This window comes from Hippoglossus stenolepis, chromosome 13 (genome assembly GCF_022539355.2).
Source record: "Hippoglossus stenolepis isolate QCI-W04-F060 chromosome 13, HSTE1.2, whole genome shotgun sequence".
NCBI lineage: Eukaryota > Metazoa > Chordata > Actinopteri > Pleuronectiformes > Pleuronectidae > Hippoglossus > Hippoglossus stenolepis.
Window position 1 is genome coordinate 2,649,481 of NC_061495.1, and position 23,932 is coordinate 2,673,412.

General features: G+C 43.9%; 1 protein-coding gene across 12 annotated transcripts in view; it reads right to left on the minus strand.

Annotated features, from left to right (window-relative positions):
• lrrfip1a (leucine rich repeat (in FLII) interacting protein 1a) overlaps positions 1-23,345 on the minus strand; it is a 31,736-nt gene extending 8,391 nt beyond the window's left edge. Inside the window, exons 1-21 of one of the 12 annotated variants that reach the window (XM_035174463.2) lie at positions 23,169-23,342; positions 22,727-23,059; positions 12,003-12,089; positions 8,681-8,698; positions 8,467-8,538; positions 7,747-7,788; positions 6,956-7,006; positions 6,709-6,744; positions 6,060-6,116; positions 5,940-5,981; positions 5,730-5,786; positions 4,767-4,826; positions 4,037-4,120; positions 3,799-3,873; positions 3,305-3,382; positions 2,122-2,259; positions 1,667-1,693; positions 1,428-1,553; positions 1,010-1,081; positions 508-678; positions 229-321 (exon numbers count right to left, since the gene is read on the minus strand). In XM_035174463.2, the coding sequence (XP_035030354.2) occupies positions 229-321; positions 508-678; positions 1,010-1,081; positions 1,428-1,553; positions 1,667-1,693; positions 2,122-2,259; positions 3,305-3,382; positions 3,799-3,873; positions 4,037-4,120; positions 4,767-4,826; positions 5,730-5,786; positions 5,940-5,981; positions 6,060-6,116; positions 6,709-6,744; positions 6,956-7,006; positions 7,747-7,788; positions 8,467-8,538; positions 8,681-8,698; positions 12,003-12,089; positions 22,727-22,816 (1,476 nt within the window). In that variant the 5' untranslated portion in view covers positions 22,817-23,059; positions 23,169-23,342. Of the gene's footprint in view, positions 1-228; positions 322-507; positions 679-1,009; positions 1,082-1,427; positions 1,554-1,666; positions 1,694-2,121; positions 2,260-3,304; positions 3,383-3,798; positions 3,874-4,036; positions 4,121-4,766; positions 4,827-5,729; positions 5,787-5,939; positions 5,982-6,059; positions 6,117-6,708; positions 6,745-6,955; positions 7,007-7,746; positions 7,789-8,466; positions 8,539-8,680; positions 8,699-9,840; positions 10,005-12,002; positions 12,090-22,726 lie in introns of those variants that run through there. The other 11 variants (XM_035174469.2, XM_035174464.2, XM_035174462.2 and 8 more) reach the window with 11 other exon arrangements.
• Positions 23,346-23,932: the final 587 nt, after the last annotated feature.

The following is a 23,932-nucleotide window of genomic DNA, read 5'->3' on the forward strand; positions in this document are numbered from 1 at the left end:
AGAGAAAAGAGAAACGCAGGCGTACGGTGGATGAAGAAAGAATAAGCTTCTCTAAGTGACAGACTGAGTGACGAGCAGTGGTTTGTCAAACTGGACTGTTGAGTGGTCATCGAGACCAGAAGAGCGCCGTATAAATAAAGACCATTTCCCATCTGAACCCAGAGGAGGATCCATGTCCACTTCCACAGGTCAGTAAACACGTTATCCCACTGGGAGACAGATACTCACATTCAGCAGCTCTTCACTTTGTTTTAGTGTCTCTTTCATTTCACTGAACTGGAACTGAAGGACACCGTGGGCGTGTTTCTCTCGCTCGAAATCCTGTGGAGAACGAAACACAGTTTGACAACAGATAAAACTTGAGTGTTTTCATTTGTAAGCATCCGTCCTCGGTAAACAAGCAGTTTGAAGTCATCATCAAGGTTTGAGTCATTCGACTTTACTGGAATTTCAAGTGGCCAAACTCTATAAAGCTCTCAGACCATCATCCTGTCCTCCCTCACGTACCTTGACCTTCTCCTCGTATCCTCTATTGGACTCAGACAGCAGCTCCTCCAGCTCCATGAGCGAGTCCTTGAGCGTGTCCACCTGATACATATAGTTGTTCTTCTCGTTATCCAGCTGAGCGTTGGACACCATGGCTTTACGATACTTCTCCTCCACTTCTGACAACGTGTCCTGAGGTCACGAACACAAGAGAGAACAGACGAATGTAGGAGGTGACGACTTATCTGTATCTCACAAGTTTAAATGCTGGTTGAAGTAAAGACATGAAGGCCGTAATGAAGAAAGGCAGCAGCATGCAGATGCAAGTTTATCAATTTGCATTTTCACACAACTTGTCAACGTGTGTGAATATTTGTGTTGAGTCTAAAGCACCAGTATTGATCCTGTAGCAAATGTTTTACAGTTAGGAAAAGAAAACTTTCATTTTTTCAGTTCAGAATCGTCAGTTGGTTTATCGATCTGCAGTAACCAGTGCACGCTCAGCAGATTTTGGGGCTTATACCTTAGCTTCTTTTAGGTTCTGCGTGTACTTGATTTCCACATCTTGAATCTGATCCTTCAGTTCATGAATCTCCTGGTGAAGAGGGCAGCAGCAGCAGAGGCAGAGGTGACAGTGAGCAGAGAAGCACAGGGTGACAGCATCAGAAAGAGGGAAGCAGAAGGTTTGGTGCAACAGTCACACTGACAGAAGTGCTTTGAAGAAAGAATGCAAATGGTATGAACCGAGCACAGAACTGCATAGAAGAACATTTCCTTGGATCTGTTGTCTTCTTTCCACGCTCTGACAACAACTTCTTACTTAAACATCAACTGACTCAACTGAGATTAAAGTTCTTATCATTTCTTTTTGATCAGAGTCTCATGTGGACGCACAGGAAGCTTCTCTCTCCTCTTCCTCCCTCTCATTTCTTCAGCATTACCTTGATTTCACGTATGGACGTCTCAGCGTCTACAGTTAAGGACGTCTCTCCACTTCCCCTTCGGGAGGACGTCCCACCCAAGGATGGGAGCGTTGTTGCAGTTAAGGCAGAAGCTGCTCGAGATCCCTAAGAAAAGTGACAAAATACATATTTTAAAAAAGCTCTTAAATTCGTATTGTCAATGTTCTCCATGATCTGAAATCACTGAATGCATTTTGAGTGACGAGTGGTCCACTCACCTTCTCAAGATAATCTCTGTCCTCCACCTTTTGAGACAAAAAACAAACTACAGTCAGAGGAATCAGAGGATCATAGAGAGGCCACAAGGCCAAAAGGACTGAGGGGGGGAGACAGGCAGCAGTGATAAAACCTTGATGCTTCCTACTCAAAAAACCACACACAAAACAGCTCAACCTGTTTTATATTAATGAACATAGGATATATTTTAATGTGGAACATCATGCAGATGATTAGTCGATGTGGAAATCGACTGGTCTGAAATCCGTAGGACATTCCGTCCATTCAACAACAAATCATGTGTTAAAGCAATAACAGAAACATAATCCACCATTTCTGCTTCAAGCCACACACACACACACACACTCAGAAACAATCTGGTTGTTAGACAAACTGGGAGTCTGCACACAGAGTGAGGATGAGCGGGCAAAACAAATCGAGCAGGAATCCAGCTCACATCCCAGCCTCTGCCTCCGGTGGGTGCCGACAGACTCACATCTGAAAAGTCAGGGATAGTCACATCGTCCAGGTCCCGGTGGAGGCCACTGCCACCGGCTGCACTCCTCAAATAACTGGCAACAGAGCTGCAGTTGTCCTACATCGGCCAGCAGGGGGCGAGACATGTCAACAATGGAGCCAAACATTTGCAACAAGAAACACCAGCCACTTCAAAAAACCAGTCGGAGAAACAAAGCATATGTAGAAGTGGAGAATTTACACATGTTCTTGTCTTTGGATTTAAAATAATCAAATCATCAACCTCCTATTTTTGTATTTTCTCAAAGAAAGAAGTAACTGGACAAGCTGCGTGTTGGAAATTCAAGGGGGATGAACTAGAACATTGATGAATGCATCACACTGTCCATTAATAAAAATAACATCTCTAAATCATGATCATTCCTTTCCCAGTCACTGACGTCACATTCTGGTGCAGCCCATCGCTTCATACACTGACAGCTGATGGATCGACACACATCTAAATCCAAAACAAGCCTCAACTGAAGCCCAGTCGCTGCTACATACTGGGAACTGTGGGATGTTACCAGTTACCTAAGAGTTTCAATTCATGTCACCTCACTGAAGGCCCCTCGCACCTTTGTGCACATGCTGTGGCGTCAAAGAACCTTTAATGATCTTTGGATTCTGCACCGGTTGACACCAAGTTTTGGCACCAGCCATAAATAAAGTTTTTATTATTCTTTCAATTTCTCCTCATCTGTTAACAGCACAAGCTCATCGGTGATGTTCTTACTTCACTGCTGCTCCGGAGTAACCTCATCGCTTTCTTCCACTTTCATATTTCTCTCTAGTTGAAATGTCACACTGCATCTTGTTCTCCAGTTACAAAGTAGACTCCATGTCCACCACCTTCTTGTGCTAATGTGTTCACACAAGAGAACAATCTTTACGTTTTGTGCAGAACTCAAGGATCATGACGGTTCTGTATCGTGTCGCTCTGCAGTGACAGCACAGCATCTGCACAAAAGGTGCGAGGGCCCTTTAATGCTCCGTGTAGCTTTAGGTGTGTCTTGGATTCTCTCTGATGTGAAACAGTGGATCATAACTCAATGCTGCGGTGTAAGAACATGACGACCTCATCATTTTGTGGGTAGCAGGGTGTCTGAGGAGGGAGAGCTCACCACTGGGCTGGCCCGGGCTGAACCGGCCCTGCTGGAGGCTCTGGAGCCAGAGCTGCGATAACTAGTGTAGTCTAATGGCTGCGGAGAAAAACACACCGTCATGTTCCTGTGGACACGAGCAATCCAACGGAAGCAAGGCAATCTTTAAAGGATCACTTAGTCCAACACAACAGGCAGCACACGCATCGCGGGGAGATTCGTGACACAGCAATTCAGAATCTACGACACTATCAGCTTCGTGCAAAATGTGTCGTTTCCAAAACCACAACAGAACTGAAACGTTGAACTAGATCATAATAGATGCAAAGTCTTCCCCATGCAGCAGCAGCAACCCCTCTGTCAGTCAGTAAGTCAATAAGGTCCAACTCATGTCAGACAGAAAGCATCTGTAACAACTGTGTTAGTCGCACACCAACTCAGTTATTTCACTAAAACATGGCCACTCTCATGTTTGCCAAACCAACAAAACCCATATTTTTCCAACTAAGTCTTACATGGGAGCTGGATCCAGTGAGTCTGCGTGATCCACTGCAGATGCTGTCTTCATATAAGGAGTTCTGCACATGTGACTGCGCAGACACACACACACACACGCATACAGAGTAAACAGGAACTCATGGTTCAGGGGTGTGAACACAGAACACTGTCTGTGAGATGCCCCTTTTCCAATTGTGAAAAGAAAACACAGCTAAACCTTTGTCAAGTGTTTGTGCGTCTGTCTGAGATACAGACCTGGTAACCATTGAAAGCTGAACCTGCGTTTCTAGAGGAGGACAGACCATTGAGGCCGTACAGGTCAGAGGAAGCAAAGGAGCTCTGAAATGATGAGAGGGGCAGAAGGAGGGAAGAGTAATGAGCCAAGAGAAGGAGGGAGATGGGAAAGAGACGACAGGAAGTTCAAAGCATGCGTTCTGGAAAGTCGCCTCAACTTGTCAGCAAAGGTGTAACTTACACGCATTGTATTCATGCCATGGCACAAAAGTGTAACTCAGACTTTGTCTGTACAAGTTGAGTTAATCACATGCACAACACAACACAACACAGACCAATGAAACTTTTACCTACAACAAAGCTTCTGTGGCTTTTTCCCAGGAAACAGTCATATCGCACACAGAGAAGTCATGAGTAGAGCTCGTTTTTAAAACAGAAAAACAACTCGACAACTTGTGTGCTTGTAGAGACTTCAACACAAAGTCATTTAAAAAATATATCACTATACTGCTATGTAACAACTTTGGGAAATCCAACACAAAACAAAAACGTGCTGCACATGCATGCATTATTCAGGAAAGCTTATTTGACAAATCACTATATGACTCATTAAAAAACCAAAAGGTCGTTAATAGAAACAAGTTAATATGGCAGCACACGATCACAACTTTAGTCCCTAAGAGAAGTGCACATCACAGGCCGTTAGTGGCACGAGAACAAAGACCACAGTCTGCAGAGCAGTGCCACCCACCGGCTGCAGCTCTGATCTCGAGGCACGAGACAACCGGCTCTCGTCACTCAGTCTGGAGCTCTGCGAGTGGGAAGCACAGGCGACAACATCAAACCTCACACACAAACACTAACGTCACCACATCCGTCTGACAGATGTTTTTAGGCAGTTACACAATTTGTTGGTCGACTGAGGAGCACAAGTGTTGAGGATGAGCAGTAAATCATTTCTCTGGTGAAGACAAACATCTTTATAAAAGGCAGAGCTCTGTTCTGTTCAACACTGGCAGACAGACGGAGGGTCGAATTAAAGAAACAGGTTTTTTATACCATGTAAAAGTAGCAGGAGCGTTTTTCTGAATTAAAAGTATTTGCGTTGAGAAGCTTCAGGTCTGGGTCTATTTTCACCCAGAGGTCCTTCCTCTATGCAACACTACGCCACTTCTTTACCCAGCTTCAAAATGAGTTTAATGCTTCACTGACTTGGGAGAATGATGCTGGTGTCACTCCCTGAATGTCTGTTCTTGCTCTATGTAAATTTTGGTGAGTGGGAACGATTTCCTGTGAGAAGTCACTGACTGAGAGTCTCCGTTTCAACTGTCACCATCAGGTCCAGCAAGTTCAAGAGTAATGCAAAACCTTGTGGATCAGTTCAAAAGACAACAGAGGGCGCTGTAAAAGTTACACAGTTTTGCTTTAAGTTGCCAATTCCTCTGTTTTATTTCAAACTTTGCGCAACTCGATTGCAGCAGAAATGGAAAATCCCTTCAAACTCTACAGACGTTTCCTCTGTTTGAAAGTTCTAATGAAGTCAACACATCACCCTGTTTGGGTTCTGGCCTCAATCACACAAACTATCAATACCAGCTCACTCTCATACCTCTGTGGTTTTGTATAACGGTATTTTTCAAATGTCCATCAACACTAGATCACAGCTGGATATTGTAATAAGGCGTCAACATAAGACTTTTCAGTCAACACGCACCGTTAGGTCTAGCTTGGACCCGCGGGAAACTCTGCTTTCATCACTGAGTCTCGAGCTCTGACAGCAGGAGAGAGAAAAGAGAGGAATGAGTGATGGGAAGCAGATTCTGTTACTTCCCTTCCCCAGGAGGAGTCATGCAATCAACTAAACATCCCCACAACCGACCAGATACAGACGTGCGTACAATCAGTCTGACACACAGCTACTGACCCTGCTGGACACGACACTGTGATCATCGTCATTGCCGTTCCCCTGTGAATAAAAGAACACGATTGAGAAACACTGAGGCCATTTCTGAAGGCGGTCTGTGCAGTTTGAGCTTTCACGTACATCTTTGTCTTTGTGCTTATGTTTCTTCTTTTTCTTCGGCTTCTTAAGTGAGGCGCCCTTTAAGTGAAGGGAGAGACGGAGAAACCATGAAGGACGAACACGAGCCGTCGAGACAAATCTCTTCTCGAGAATCCAGGCAACATGCAACACATCCACATGCACAATGAACGGACTCTTCAGGCCACTGGTGAAATGTACAGTCAAGGTCACAGTGGAACAACGTGCAAGACGAAAACAAACCCCTTCAGCTGATAAACTGCCCAAAAAAACACATCACTTAGAATCTAGAGACAAAACAGATCCTGAAATAGAACTGACGTGGGGGTTTTTTTCGGTTGAAGCCAAATAACACAGTGTTCTTTTTGTTGAAATCAAATCCGAACTTTCTCCAAGTTTGGCAATGACCCTTCACAAAAGCTCCAACAAATACATGAGCCAACATAAGAGACCGACTCAGTTAGTCCACATTCATGCAGAGTTTCCAACATAATGCGACCGTTAATGTGTTGTACCGTTTTACTACTAAAATCTGTTTAATTCATTATACACAAACATTCCTTGGGACTATGTGACTCCCTTCAGAACCAGGTGTTAGTCAAACAACGAGACAGGTTAGAAACCAGACTGTTTCAAGAAGATCGGCCCTTACCCCTCCAGCATAAGCCCCGACCGCATCAAGGGGCGACTGTGCAGAAAAACACAACAACATCAACACAACCAGCAACAAGTGACGCCCACACTGACGCACCTCGTTTGATTATCAAGGACAGACACACACACGGCCTCCACGCCACTAAAGCTCGAAGAAGACCAGGTCTGGTATTAAAAAGTAATTGTAGTAATAACGACTGAAAGAGAAAAGGGGTTTAAAGAGGAGTTGTTTGAGTGATACTGACCCTGACACTTCCCCGGCTTCCCACTGACATCCGCTCATCATCGTCAGAGAGCTGTGTGAGAGAGCATTGGAATGGATGGTTAGACTGGACATCAACATGTGACTGGGAACAGTGGATTTTAACATCTTTCTTAACAGTGGCTCCTTCTACGACTGCTCTATATGTGACCTGTGGTTTTAAATTGGGATTATTAACTTAATGCTGCTATATGTACGTTTCCTCTGCTGCAAAATGTGGTTTCTTGCTTTCTTAGTGATGCTCACACCAAAAGTTAAGTTACAAAATATCTCTGACTGAATGACAAAAGCACATTTCTAAATTACAATGATTTCCTGTCGTACTTTGTGAAACACAATCTCAAATAAAAGCCAAAATTCAAAGAGTTTCTTGGCTGCAAATAAAAGCCAGGTTACAGAAAACTGTGGTAAATGGAGAAACATATCTGAACATAGAACATTATAGATTCTTTGGACAATGCAATGACTTAAGTGGCACTAATAGAATGAGGGTTGTGAAAATCTAGATTGTCCTGAATTATTAAAACAATAGAACATTTTAACAACAAATTAAACCAAGAACACATTAGAACGTGATCATAATTAATTGTATTCCAGATAATAGACTTCAGCAATGTTTATAACAGTCACTACTCCACAGTACATGTTCATCAACCTGAATGTAACATTGGATAATGTGTCGTTCCCTTGTGTCTTTCTTTTCAAGTGATGGAAGACAGACTAGGGTTCAGAGGAGAAGCGTGAGGAGACGGAAACAGAGGGAAAGCTACAAACCCTGGTTATCTGTGAAGAACGTGAGTATCGCTCACTGTCCTCCTGGACGGCGGAGGGAGGTATGAGGGAGTAAAGGTGGAGGAGGAGAGGGGGAGGGAGAGCGTGGAGGAGGAGAGAGATGTCAAAGATCAATGAGACGGATGGATGAAGGAGGAACACATCTTGTCCAGTTCAGGGAGTTGCATATTTACATTTCAGCCCACCAACGTTTCACAGGAGTCCTTTACAGTACGTGCTTGTGAGCATCACACTCAACCAGTAATCCAGCCAACAAACCACTGACGCACAGTTAGCAACAACAACATGGGAACACTGTCCAAAACCCTGTCACCTCTCTTCCGATGCACCTTCAAAAACACACCGTGGTTAATACAATTAGTCGCACACAGGTTTCCTCCTGGTCGAACCTCTCTGATGATGCAGGACTGTTCAAACCAAGTAATCAATGTGTTAACCTCCATGCAGCCTCACACCAACAGGGCAGATAGTCGTGCTGATTGAAAGCCAAGTGGGCAGCCTGCTCCGTCAGTGAGATCAGCGTTAATGTCCAAGCTCTGACATATTATAATCTGTTCTTTTATAAAAAAAAACAGGCTTATCAGGAATGATCCGGATATTACAAGCAGACTGGGCACACTGTAAAACCACAAGATATAAACCCATGCAAAATATTAAGTTCACGATAGGGTGGTTTTAATTGTTGTCACACGGAAACTGTACCATCCATTGTTCAATATCTCCCCATCTGTTGTCCACAGGCTCATCAAATTTGGTGTTCAGCCCATAATATTTCTAAAAGGAGACAGTACAGGTCAGAAAACAGAGCACAGGTGACTGGTTTACAATATTTTCTTGCACGTGCCAAAGATGATAAACATAACCAAGTTGAGATCAAGCTTAAGGCTGAGGTGAGGAAGAGGAAGAGGAAGCCTACCTTCTGCACCTGAAAGATCTACACACCAGCACCGGGGAGGGAGGGGAAGAGGGGAAGAGGGGGAGAGGGGAAATGTGGGAAGATATCAGACATGAAAAGAGGAGAAAATAACCAGCCTCATGAGAGGTATGAAATGATGCGTCACTGAAAATCAACTGTAGCCAAGAAGAGACATGCAAAGGTGCAAGTATGTGCCTGGATGAGCACTGACACGTGTGGGTGTTGTATGAAATATGGGACGTTTGAGGACGTACACACATTAAAGCAAATAATCATTTAAACTTGTGATTATAAACATATATTGCATTCACATCCACATCAAAGATCTGTGTTGAGAGCTTTCCTTTCATTTTCTGACAAACCGTTAATTACTAAAAACATTTAACAGCACCAGAGAATGAGGTGAATTCTGGCTCATTCACCTGCCAAAGTGGAATTAAATGTAGTCAACCTGCCACAGTAAATCCACTTTCTTGTCTTTGTGATTAAAACTCTGTACAAATCCTAATTGTTATTATATTTTGTTGTTCACTGCTGCTTCATTCAAGTAGCATCAGTGTTTCATGCATCTCAGAACCTCCCACCGATCAAACCCCAGCACAACACACTGAAATCACACCCCAACCTCACCGTTGCACTTTCCATCCCGTCGGCCCAGGACTTTAATCCAGATTTGCTGCCACTGTCTCCTTGTACAGTTGCCCAACATACAGATTTCCTGCTTTGTGATTCTGGCTCTCACAAATGGATTCGCAGCAGCGGACGTCTTTGTCTTAGAGGTCACATCCCCAGCTCTCATGCCAGAATACAGTAATTCATCAAATATCCCTATTGTTCTATGAGACAAACACATCCCGTCCCTGGAGAGTTAACACAGGAACATCTCTGCACTTGACCCCTGACTTCCAACTCTCTCCGGTTTCACCTTTGACATCTGCCCAAACGCTGTCATTTCCACTTTTAACATCAAATATAACATGTGAGAATTAACCAGAGTCCATAGCAGATAAATAACTGACTGGATGGACTGTGTCTACTACTTATCAGTCATTACTCGTCTGGACACCCAATTAGCAAGTGAGCGAGGCGACGCCATATGCCCACTCATCGGTGAGTTACCCAATCAGCTTACATGTTTGCCACGGTTCCATTCAACTCACCGAGATCCCCTTCTTGACCAGAGGGGTTCTTGGGCGCCCAGTGAGGGCAGCCTTCAGCCCCCTCACTGTGAGCCGATGCCCAGCCGTCCTGCTGCCCTCAGGGAACCAGGACGGGTTGCATTCCTCAGCGGTCAGCAGGTAAGACCATGGCCAGTCATGTTGGAGAGCTCAGGGCAGGACGCAACGCTAAGACTTCAGAACGTCTCGTTTCCTGCTATGAAGCCAATAATCCACCTTTGCCTTCGGTCTTCAGTGTGTGAGAAGTGATCCGGAAACTCAGAACGTGGCCGTGAGCGCTGCGACCCATCGCTCACGTCAACAACATCGCAACAATAATAACTGCTCCACCGGAGCCTGGACCGAGGACCGCAACCTGCTAAGCTACTTTAGAACTCGGCTGAAGGGTTTAGGACGCACGGCTGGCGCACACACACACATACACACGCACACAGGCATACACACCAGATTAACAATCATTGTTAAGCTGTCTGGTCTGTGTGTGTGTGTGTGTGTGTGTGTGAGAGAGAGAGAGAGACAGTGCGTGTGTGTGAGACGGTGTGTGTGTGTGTAGACTGTTGTTTTTGGGCTTTGTTGTGATTGCTTAATAACCTTAATAGCCGCCCAGTATACCTTGATGGCATAATGGAAAAATGGTTTATATATATCCTGCAGGTAAAGACCAGGGAGCTTAACAAAGTGTGACTCTCCGTGCTACAGACCTGTGTCAGTAAACCAGAGAAGGAAAAACAAGTAACACACTACTGACCTGCAGTACAAACACACAACCACACACACAGACCTTTCAGATGTGCACCTGTTTCAACACAAATCAGAATATCGTGCCAGTGCCAACATTGACACTGGAGGTGCTGGACGCCGAGGCTCTCTCTGGTCTTTCTGTTCATCAACCATGTATAACGTACACTGATGAGTAAATATCGACTAAATATTGTGTTTATTTTAAAGAATAAAATTAAGCGTGCATTTAAAACCAGTTTCCACTGCTGAAGAAAGTGTTGAAAGGGCCACAAAAAAGAGCCATGATAACCAACTGGCCAGATTTGTATATTACAGATAACAGAGAATGAATAATTATTGGTTTGTAAGAACTGGTGAAACGTTAAGGGTTATTATCTGGTCTTTGCTCTTTCATCTCCACAAAGCTCTTGCCATGTTGATAAGACTTCTAAATAAATGTGTCTTGGAAAGTTTCCATTCAAAGCCCTGGAAGAGTTTTTGGCGTGCGATTAATTGGAAAAGGTTCAAACCCTTCTTGAGAGTAATTAGTGAGCCTCTTTAAAGGACTTTCTACTCATTGCTTTGGCCGACTCTGCACTAATCCTCCCAACAGGAACCTACACTGTAAGAAATATCCACATCTACTGACCATCTAACATTTAGACTCTTACTTCGCTTAATATTCCCCAACAGAATATTCCCAAAGTACAATGCATGACTAAGAAATAAGAAAACGTCTCTTCAGGGATCTTGTATCGTTGTGAAATTGTGGAGTGGATTATCTGTAATTCCCCATTAGCCCGGCGTCAGTTATTAAATATAATTTACAGCGTGTGAAGGGATTTTAGGATAGAACTGATTTATCAAGAGTTTATAGGCTGATCCTGACTTACATTCAATATGTTTTAGAATTACTTTAATCTTGTAAAACCAGTGTGATGATAAACACACGTTGGAATCTTGCATTCTCTTACGTCTTAAACTGTACCTGTGCATTTTTCTTTATTCACTTACACTTTGCAGTGTTAGTTATAGCACTGTGTTTACTCCTCGGACCTTTGACCAGCAGGATCAAAGGAGTCTTTCAGCTTAACACTGCATGTCGACAGGAAAAACAATCTGCCGACACAGGGTTGAAACAACAACCTCTTACTATTCTGCATATCAACCAATAGCACCTAGCGTCAGATATCTGATGTAATAATGCTGCATGAATGTGTTGAAGTCCAACAACACCGAGCTGCTTTAGGTGTAATTCAAGCACCAGACAGAAACTCCCTGATGTGCTACATGCAACTCTTAACAAACTGTTTCTCTTTGGATCAAACCAACGTACTACACCAGGCCACATGTGGGCAGTGTTAGCTAAACAGTGCCTGGTATTTCACCGTTTGAAATGTGAGAGTGTATTCTGACTCGTATACCTCCTTCTGTTGCCTCTCCAGCTCCTTCATGCGGATCTCTCTGGCCTCTGCCCTGGCCGCCCTCTTCGCTGCCAGCCTGGCCTCGGCCTGCGGGACGGATAAAGAATAGAAAATAGAAAAGGAGAGAGAAAGGAGACGGGAGCTGAATTAGACACGAGAGACACATTCAATTGCCAAATCATAACACACATTATCTCAAGGGATTTCACATATTAGGGTGGAGAGCTTAAAAAGTATAGAGAAACACAACAGCTCCCTCAATGAGCAAGCAAAACCTCGAACATGTTTCACTCGATGTGAAAATGGTGACACATTGTTGGGAGATGAATGCACCAGACACCAACTTGCCAGCTGTAAAATCAAAAGGAATAAGTGGTTCCTTTGCTGGATGGTGAAGTGTCATATCGATAATCCAAACAAATAGGACTAAAGATTCACATCACAGGTGTCACACTACGCTAGATGAAAGTATCTATGAACAGAGTATTATATCGCATCTGCTGATCTGTATTTACAAGTCAACCATCTTGTGACAATCTCCAGACATGCAGTCACAACAGTGTGTAAATGTGTGGATGTATTTAGACGTCTGTATTCGAGGGCTTTGCCTCTGCTCCACTCAGCTCTGGTAGGAGCTCAGCCTTTTCCTTAAAAGGACCTCTCTCACAGTGTGTACTGTGTGTGTGTACTGTGTGTACTGTGTGTGTGTGTGTGCAACAGAGTGTGGGTAAGCATTTCCTTCCTCTGACTTTGCGGTGGACACTTTTACAGTTTGTTCGCCTCTAGGTGGAGTCACTGCACCCCCCTCCCTCTGACCGTCACTCAAATGCATTTCCCCCCCGTGTCAGTCATTATGACCAAGCAACAGGAAGCAACAGACAAAGAGCCAGTTTAGAAAGCCCTCCACCCAAAACGCACACACACCCACAACCACACAAAGTTTCAGTCCATGATTCACTCTGTTCACATTCATTTTTTTTAAAAAGAAAAAGTAAAACATGTTCTGTTCCAGCGAGTAAAGAATCTGCTCCATCTCCAGGACACCGACAGGATGAAGGTTGAATACTTTGCATAGTTTGTCACTTGTCAGTAGTTTGCATTAACTACACGAAAAACAGGTTCACAGACTTCATTCAAATGAGAGAGAGAAGTACACACATACTTTACAACATACAACTACACACACAAAACAATACACTGAGAGGCAGAACAGGCAGACAATCATATCATGTTGAAGTAGACTTTCCTGTGAACAACTAACTTGCCAGTCTGAATTGTGTGGACGCAGTAAACCCCCACCACAGAACACCAAGCAGGAAGTCTATTCCCCCTGTGCCACAACTGATGGTTGACTCACTATGTCATCGACTATTCAGTTAAATAAGGCGGCAACATGCACAACGAAGTCGAGATATTTTCCTGAAAGTTCTCAGGGCTGCACATGAGAACTCAACAGTCAGAATCAATTGGGACATTCAGGACATACTTCATACTTCTGACTTTTTCCAGCCAGGAAAATGTGAGCGAGTGAGTCCATGTGAGAACCAGGCAGGAAAAGTTAGAAAGTGGGCCTGTTGTGGACATTTCTCACACACCACAGTAGAGAAACTGGAAGGAGACACACAGAAGACGTCGGTGAAGATGTCCACTGAGAAAGAAAATGAGATTTGACAACTTTAGGCGATGAGGCCCCACCCCTGTGTCCATGAGCTGTAAACGTAAATGTCACGTCCTGCCTCCTGCACTCTCTCTACCCAGGTCACCCCTCATCTGAGTGTTGGGAAACGTTCCTGTTGTGACCACGTCTGACCCCAGTTTACGTCTGAAAACAGCTTGAAACAATATTTGAGGAAATGAGTTCATCAGAACCAGGGAGAGTTCTGCATTTCTCCTCACGCACTTTCTCCTACACTGTCTATTATTCAGGAACTTGTTGAGCATGTCTAGCAGGAATCCTTCACAGTCACTGGTGAACAACTATAGATGTCCAGAAATAGAAATCAGGTCCAGCAGGACTGATATTCCCCCGTCACCTCCAGTGCAGATAGACAGTTAACACACTGGCATCAGTAAAAGCCCCGTACACGATGTACAATGATCTGTCTATGTATAAAAACTACAAGTCAGACATTCTTGCTGATACAATCATGATGTCAGCCATTGTAAATGAAAAAAGCCCCCATATTATCTGCAACTCCAGATGCCTGTATATATTGTAGGTGGCTCTAGATAGAACGTTTGACCTAACTAGGGCAGTAGACAGCATCACACGTGCTTTTTATTCCTCATTCACAGCTATTTATAATGACCCACATGGACCTGGGTTCCATCAAAACTGTGCTAATTCAGTGGTGTGACTGTTCTCAAGGGAACCAATGAGCTCATTACACAGATCGAGGCTCAAACAAGATCGACCACTTGGACATTACGTCTGAAATGGTTAACGTATGAAGGAAATTAAGAGTTTTAAAAGTTTGAATCAATCAACGGGAGGGTGTAAGGAGCTTTAATTACACAAAGGATAGTTTTGAATTGCACTTCATGACCTTACACTGTGCATGTGACATGTGGTGACTGCAGAGGACAGCTGTGTTGGCCTGGACTCTGTCAACCTGAGCCCTTGTGTCCACTGACAATCTCAAAAGGGCACCAAACCTTCAAGTGCCACCACAGCTCAAAGCCTGTCTGGCCTGCCTCTATCTGCTGTGAGATTATTTCCCACGCCCTGAGTGCCGGTCGTCAGCAGCCAAAATGAACGGGTATTTTAATGACCACGAGGGCTGACAGGACGGACAATGACAGCAAACAGAAAATACTGCAGATTTCTAACCAACTGGGGCTCTGACTGGGTTTAAAGTGAGGCAGGACCATTAAGTGCACACAGTTTTTTTTTATTATCCAGTCAAGGGCGATAATGACTGAGAAGGAAAAAAGAATATAAAGTTTCTTTCCTCTTTGGAAAACCTAGTAATTCTCCCATGTGCTGCCTAGAAGGGAGCGGCGGAGGAAAGGCTGGGCTCATTACGGTGCCACAGACATGAGTCAGCTGAATGGATGTAATTTTCTCAAATGGTGGGAGAAAAGAATAAATAAGCCTTTGTCCCAAAACCCTTAGAAAAAGAAAAGTATTAAGGAAACCCATTCATTGGATGATTTACAGAGCTGCAGTGTGGCGCAGGTCTGCAGCAGCGGTTGAGGTGTCGTGTTGAATACAAGGTTGTGGACGTTGGTATCACAGATCTGACCTCAGTTTCAGAATCGTTAATTTACTGACAAGTTAGAAGCTGTTGCAGCAGCAATATCTCACCTGTTTTTTAATTTTATTTTGAATAAATCTGAAAAAGCAAAATCCCCTCATGATCCAATCATGAGCTGTTCAAGGAGTAATTAGTCCAGAGACTGTTGAAAGCTCTGGATAAAACAAGCTGGTGACTGAAACTTCAGCTGGGATTATTCTGTCTTATCACTTGCTTATTAAAGTCACCAAAAGCTGATTATAGAACCAATGTATTTCAAAATTAGCCAATATCGTATTTGTCAGCAGCCACTATGGACGGGATGGATGTGACTGATATGAGCTGTTGAACCAGATCAAACCTGGATATAGCTGATGTAAAGGTGGTTTCATCAGCGGAGGTATTCGGTCTACCTAGTGCCATTTTAGTTTTGTACTAGGTCGGTAGCTCTACCACTGCAGAACATTACAACATTGACCTCAATGATAGAAATTCTCAGTTTCTACCCCGATAAAAGACCCATGCAAACAAAGCAGCCTCGTCACGCTGTGCAGGGCTGTGATGTTCCGAGGACACATCACGGAACAGCTGAAGAGCTCCCGGCACAGCAAACAAACTGGTAAGCAACTGTGCGCTGGCTACTTCAGGCCAGGAATAAAATAAATAGGGTGCTTCAGACATTTCTAAAAATAAAACAACAGAGGTGTCTGGAGCTTTAACAGTGAAGAAATACGATGCAGCCAAGGAAATTATATAAACTTGTCCCCAAAGTGTAAATATTAAACTTACTAGCAAACTTTGAACTACTAAGAGACGACAAGTAATCATTAGCCGCCCATTCACCACACACGACACTAAACTGTCCTTCTGTAGAAGTTGTGGCTCTAACTAGAACAACACTGACATTCTTCATTGAGCTTCAGTGAATTTATCTCGGTGGATAGACAGTGTAAGGTCCTCCTTGTTTTTCCTTGTGGACGTAATAGGAAGCATCTTGTAGCCTGGACGGTGGCGCTTCAGGCCACAGTTTATGTTGCAACTGTCGCACTGCTACTGAAGCATGATGGGAGTAAGCAGGAGCTTCCAGGAAGTTACACAATGCAGTTCTGTGACCAAACAGGAGATCAGTGGCAGAGAGGAATTCCTGCGACATGTTTATTTCCAAAAGATGATTTATTTCTTCACTCTACTTCCATGAAGCTGCACACATTCATATAAACACTGTCCCCCTTATGCCTCAGGGCTGTGACACCCAAGAAGCTGAGGGTCTCGCTCACGGCCACACGAACATGACTTCAAGAGGACTGTACCGACTTTGACCTCGAGCGATTGCTAAAGAGAAAAGGGAAGGGGTGTAACAGCATACTGTCTTTCAGAGAATACACAGAAGAGAAACCAAGCCTCACGCATCTGGGGATTTTGTGGGGCTTTCCTTTCCCATGTACATATTTCTTTATGATGCGAGTTTGCTTGCAGTGAAAAGTAGAACTACGGCGCCAGCACACAAATGGGATGCATCCTCCAAACAAGCTGAGGCAAGAGAGCTAGGGGTCAGGAGACATGGAATCCAGAGTAATACTGTAGAAAATTAAAATACTGACATTAAAAAACACACAAACTGATCATCTCCAGATCCTTTTGATTATCTGATTATTATCAATATATCGAACTGACAGACATTCACTGTGGTTGCGAGTGCTGATCTCCATCATGTTCATAGAAACCACTTCCTCTAGTTAAAGCACAAAGTTTGTTTTGTTGCTGTAATGCTTTATGTTGAGCTGAATTAAGGAGCTTTTATTTTGAAAGGTTGTGAAGCACATTGTAGGATGAACGTTAAGTTAACGTCACTCTGCTCAGAAGACTGTTTATAAAAATCCCTGCACACAAACAATAAAAAAGTGACGGTATATTGTAGTTTGAGGAGGACTCACTATAATGAGGGATAATTCTGAAGTAGCTCCAGAGCTTTAACACAGGAGAAGAGAACAGCCCATTTCAAAGTGCCAGGTTCACCACAGGCACTGCACGGTTTAAGTTATTTTAAAGCAAAACAAAGAAAGAAATCACTGGTAACAAATTAGGATTTTACTCCAAATGTCACGTTCTCTGTCATTTGCGTGTAAATTAATAACTAACAAACATTTTGACTCGTAAAAGTGGGATGGACATGTTTCTGTATTTTACATTTTGTTCAACAAAAGAGACAAATAATTTTCCACTCTGCTCATCAGTGGCAGCAGGTTAATCATTGGTTTGAATTCGTGTTTGGACGATTTGTCTTGTTTGTCGTATCCTCGCTGCTTTGCCTTCGAGCGCCTCAGGGTTTTCTATCTGAGGAACTCTAATATACCTGCATTCAAATCCCCACCGAGCCGCACCCCCCACTGTTCCCTCAGCTTGGGAGGAAAATTCAGTCGTGGGGGAACAAACAGGAAGGAGTTTGTGATTACAATCTGCACGGGCTGTGCGAGTGATGTCGTCATCAAGAGGAAGCCAACACACAGAGAGCCTCCACTTCCTTTTAAGGAGACATGAGACTGGCACGCCAAACCGAAGGCAGTGTTTGTGTATACAGCAAACACATATCAGCAAATACACAAGTAATCGTTTGGCCCATTAGTGCCAGTGTAAGTGCTTCATGGTTACAATGTGTGTTCTCTGGGAAATGTCTGTGAGGTGCCCTACACAGCTGTTGGACTCATCTGGATGGATGTGCAGGAAACTCTAATGCCTCCTTTACAAGTGCAGCACATTTAAACCTTTACATGACATTGAGATTGGACACAACACAGTTAGAAAACTTCAATATTTACTCAGTGAAGATTTGAACTGTGTAAATTTGTGATGCTTCTCCCCTTGTATTAACCATTAACTCGGCCATGACAGCGTGAAGGACTGAGCCGTGTTGCCTTGCTCCCCAGATAAGTGGAGGAACCAAGAGGGGGATTGTGTGGTGGGCTTCCCCTTCCTTGCCGTCAAGCCCCAGACTAATCCGCTCTAAATACTCTTCAACGCTTCGCTGAGCTTCGAACAGGCGCCCAGCACCGACCTGGTAGCTTAATCTCCAGTTTAGACTGTCTTCTAGAAACACACACTGCAAAAGACACAACCACAAGGAACCTGACGAGGAGCTGGGGACGGAGGTCTGGTGCTCACACCTTGACCTTATTGGAAAATCTTATAATTCATCTGACTTTCTGAGGAATATCAGTAAAGTAATTTGCCTGTTTTTCTATGTCATATAATCAAGATTAACCTTCACTCTAAATATCTCTGTTGAGTAAATTTTGGGTTGAGGACAGAGGACGTTGCACCTTATGCGCCATATGAGACAAATTGTGATTCGTGAAGATGGGCTTTACAAATAATGATTGATTGATTGATTGTGAATTCATTCATGAGGAAAGATGCTCGTCTTGCTTTTGTGGAAGTTTGGGGTCTGAAGCCCATATTATTAACAAAGCAAGACTTTGACATAAATTCAATCTATACAATGAAAGTGTATTCAAAGTAAAAGTGGGCGTATTTCCTGTGTGAAGAAGAGTGTGTGTGCGCAGTCGATAACTGGTTTTGACTTTCCAACCCATCAGGACATTTAGGATCATAACTCCTAAGCTACTAGTCAATATTTGTCCCATTGAATATAACAACCTTCACAGGCCAAGTATGTGCTCAGTGTCTAGATTTACACTGTGACACATCTGGGTGAGACCTCTGGGTGTAACACAAACTCGCCGTGTGAGTCTTTACCTCATGAAAGTAAGAGTTTGCCTTGGGCCAACTCCAGGAATGTTAGTGGGGCTCGGCCGGTGTAAACATCTTTAAACCACTTTGAAAACAGGTGTCTCACTTGACTCAGCAGATGCTCCTGATTTGAATTTGATGGGTCTGAAGCCATTTGTTTTTAGAAATTAACTCCAGAAGATGTCGGCACAGTTGGGTCCAGACTTTCATGTCATGACCAGGATGACAAATGGCTTTTAGTTTGCATGTCAAACCAGTTTAAGCTCGTACACCGGAGCAGGAAAACCAGATCGACTCAGCTCTAACTGTCAATATCTGACACCAACCTGAGGGGAAACGGAGGAACACCATGATAAACTGTATTTTATGGCCTGTTGATGATTAATACACTAACAATATCGCTCAAGTGGAAAAATATCTCTAACAGAGCCCTTCAAAATCATTATTAATTAATTATCAAGAATATTTTTGAAGATGATTATCTTTCTTTCTTTGTTAAAGGAGGAAATCTAAAGGTGATGTCAGATATTCAACATCTTGCTAACTTGAGACACGAGACCACATCTTTTCATACACGCTGTGATTTTCTCCCACACTACATATTGTTTCACGAGCTTGTCACAGGCAGACGAATGTGAGACTGACTTCACAGGGGGACATTAAAACCACTGGACCAAAAAGGCCAACAGCTCTTCACCACTGCCACATTGTACAAAAAAAAAGGCACAGTGGTGTCACCTCATAGCAGGACACACTGTGTGCAGACTACACGGTCGCTGCAGGACAGAACAAAATGACTCACAGCAGACATTTAGACTTGTCATAGTAATAAAAGGCACCGTGTTATTAACGGCTCTGTTCTATTCCAGTGCCCCGGTGTGGTATCAGCTCTACAGTGAAACAGCATAAAACTGTTCCAGGAGCCGAACTCTGCAGCAGCTACACAGTTTAGGACCAAGGTCACTTCTTAAAATGTTGTGTTTGATTGTAGACTTTCATTCAATAAGTAAACTTTGTTCTTTTTCACATTTCCGTCTATTTGAGTGAAGCTGATCCACAGTGAGCTGTCCTCAGACGAAATCAATGTTTACAAACCGGATTCCAACGGTTAGACAGACAAACCGGATCCCTAAAGATCAGAACAGCTAATGCTCTGGTATTCGGTGGTGACAGTCTGTCTTGCTGTGGGGTCTCCTCCCATTTGGTCGACCATTAACCAGGTTCACAGAATTACCAGTTCCTCTGAGCCCTGTGATACTAAAAGGGCAGCGGAGGATCGTTCAGAAACATGACACCCAAGGACCAGAAGTTTCCACAAACAGACTCGGCTCCTACTCTCAACTTCTTCAGCCTTCTGTTCTACTCTGGAACACCAATGTTCTTGCTGCCAGGACGGACAGTTGGTGAGCCACATCTCTCCACCTCCACCCCCGCTCCCACTGGTCAAATCTAAAACTGGGGTGCAGCAACAGCTGATCTTTCAGGAGCATCTATTTTTAAAACTCTTCTTTCAGAATGGGCCAACTCATCAGGGCGGACATGCCATCCCGTCAGGTGACTGCCAGTGAGGGACCTGACCCCTATGCTACTTAAAGGCACACACACTTTCTCCCTGTTGCACATGTGGGAGAAAACTGGCTGAACTTACAGATTGTCGTATCCTGTTTGGATGTTTTGTGATCGCTGCTGCATCCTGGTGACACTGCTGCCACACAAGATAGGGACGACAACAAGAAACCAGTAGCAGCAGCAGAAATGTGCAGTGTGACCAGTTTTACTTGCTACCACTCATAGCTAAAAAGTGATGACTAAATCGTGTGCGTGTCAGTTACAAGTGAGTTGCATGTTAGGTGAAACATCCGGGCTGGGTTAGCACAGACTCAACTTCCTCCTACAGCTACACACACTTTTAAAAACTGCCCTGAATGAGAGCAGAGGATGGGACGGTGGGTTTCAGGTTTTTATGCTCATCACTTTACAGGAGGAGAAACACACATTTTGCTGAGTAACAAGCAGCAGCGTCCAAACTGAATATACATTTGTGACCGAAAAGAAATGACACTGAATTGTCATTAATCCGTTTTGGACAAATATGAATCTATATCTATCTGCTAATTCCACAAACGTCCGTCTGTCTGTATGTGGAACGCATATCTAAATTCGTCCTCAAAGTAAAAGCACAATGTTCATTTGGATGCTGCATAGCTTTATATCCATCTGAATTACAGAGCTTTTATTTTGAAATGTTGTGAACCTGGTTCTGAAGATAGTGTTGATTGATGCCAAACTGAAAAGTCAAATGGCCGCCATGAAATGTATGAAACCACCAGTTAAAATCACTCGAGCGTGTATATGAGCCACACATGTAAACTGTAATAAACCAGAAGCTGTTTTATTGAATAAAAAACATTTAACTGTAAAATCTTCATTGCAGATAAACTAAGATAAACACAAAGTTTTCTAACTTCACTCCTCGTCTGCACCGTAGTCCAGCACACAAACAACAAAAGGTGACAGTTTATTGTAGAACTGTTTAAGGAAGATTCATTAATGACAAGGAATAACTCAGAAGTAGATCTGTGCTGGTATCTTCAAGGACAGAAGCACAATGTTGCTTCTTAATATACTGTTTCCTTCATAGACGGTAGGAATTTTACTTTGAAATCATACTGAAACAGTGATTCTTTACTTGTGTGTTGCCCCTCAGGGACTGAAGCGTAGACAAAAGCGTGCCGGGTATCACACTTCAGACACCGACTTAATTCCTGAGGACACATGGGGCCTTACATCTGCCACAAAACATCAATTCCTCGTGCTCCAGACTCATCACAATAAAGAGATTAGAGGCCTAGTAAACCTGTCACAACACGACTTCACCACCTGTTGGAAACAATGGAGAGCAACTGCTGCTAACTCCAGACTGACGGGGAGCACAACATCTCCTGCACGTTAGAACATGAAAAGGCTCATAATCCTTAAGTACAGTATTATTAATCTGCTGTGGGTCGTGTTTATAAAGAGCTGCTACTGCACCTCGTCTCATACGGACTTTTAATCACTTGCCCTAATTGTTTAGCTACGTTCATATCACTTTGCTATTCATTTATTTTGAAAAATAAAAGGTCTGTTAAGGTCAAGTTAGTGTAAATTGGGTTATTGTGCCATTGATGGGAACTTCCCCTCTTCAGCTTGTAAAATCCTTAATTTCAGTTCTATATATTTAGTTGTATTTGTTTTCTTTTATTTATAGCTATTCATAATAAAGTTTACAACCCCAAAAAATGTATGAATAAATGAATAAATCCTCATAGGACGTCTAACTAACTCTAACAACTAAGAACTTGGAGCACACTTTGGGACATGTCACCATGATCACCATTTACTTCCATTGTATTGGATTCTGCTGTAACGCTGTTTACCCCTGAACCCCCCCCATCAGCATAGTGGTGAGTGGATAATGAGTGAACTTTCATTTTGGGGTGAACCATCCCTTTAAGAAGAGTAATTGTGGATAATTGATTAATTAATTAAAAGATGTGCTTAATTGTAAAATACCAGTCGTAATCAAACAGCAGTGAGTGTGTGTGTGTGTGTGTGTACCGGGGTCACCCCTCACCCCCAGCAGTGAGACATGTCTCCTCACTGGGACTGGGTGAGGAAGAGCCCCCGGTGGACTCTTCCTCGCCCAGTCCCAGACCTTCCGGGTACAGCTCTTCCTCCTCCTCCTCCTCCTCCTCTCACCTCTCTCGCTACGAGGTTCAGGGCATCGTCCTCCGCCGTGGTCTTCTCCCTCTTGCTGGACCTCTTCCGTCCCGCGCCCTGAGTCCCCATGTCCGCTCGGCAGCAGTAATCCGGCCCGGGCGGCGGCTGAGGCTCGTGTGCGGCCGCGCAGCTCGAGTCAAACGCGGACACGCGGAACAAGCAGGGTCATTGTCACGCATCCGCTCCAACACGTCTTCCTGCACCGGAACTGACTCGAGACTGACTAACCCGCGCCAAGCTGCGGCCGCACGTGCGTCTCTCCCACAGAGCGCGCGCTCACTTACAACTGTGCGTTCACGGCGCGCGCGTGTTCTGTGGGGAATCAAACACACGCGTGAACTTCAGCTTCGTCACTGAAGCGTTGGATAAAGTGTGTGTTGTGCTCTCCGGCAGCGGGTGTGACGGGTTCCCGGACTCGTACCTGTGACACGCAGCAACTTCAAAGCCTCAACTCAAACCGCGCTGCCTTCACGTGCTGTCGGACATCTCACTCCAGCACAGTGAGGCGATGTCACATCCGTGGACTGTGTCCTCTCTGTTTGAAATCAGAGAACACACAACGGATAACACAACTTTATGGAAACACAACAGCTGCCTGTGCTGGAACGACGTCACGTTTCAGTGTGGGGAAGTTATCCTATCACTAACATCAAAGCCCAAATGATGTTTTTAGGATATGTGCAGTGATAACACTAACATCTGGATTTGTGTGTCTGTGTTGCCTGTAGAAACGTTTCAACTCAAGCTGTAAATGTCATAACAACACAAGCAAGTCAATACTGGTGACACCAAACCAAACTGGTGAATCAGTTTTTATAAACCTCCTATAATAAATAAATAAACATCAGAATAAGTGAAAGTTCAGTTTTATTGTCATTATTGGATTTGGTCCTTGAACGCAGCACCGGCCGCTGGCTCCGAACATGCTCGGGGGGTGTGGGGGTTGAAACCACAGCTCCTGTTGGGAGATCTCACTCTCTCACACTCCCACTGCTATTTTTAATGGTGACCAGCGAGGACTAAAAACAGGCTGGTGCTTCTTAAAGAGGCAGACGACCGAGAGCTCGCTGACTTTACTGCAGCTCATCGAACACAATGTGAATATGTGAATCCCATAATCCTCGGTGTGCACGTGCCAGTACAGTGTGGCAGGCGAGTTCATAATGACCTCAATACATATTTTGA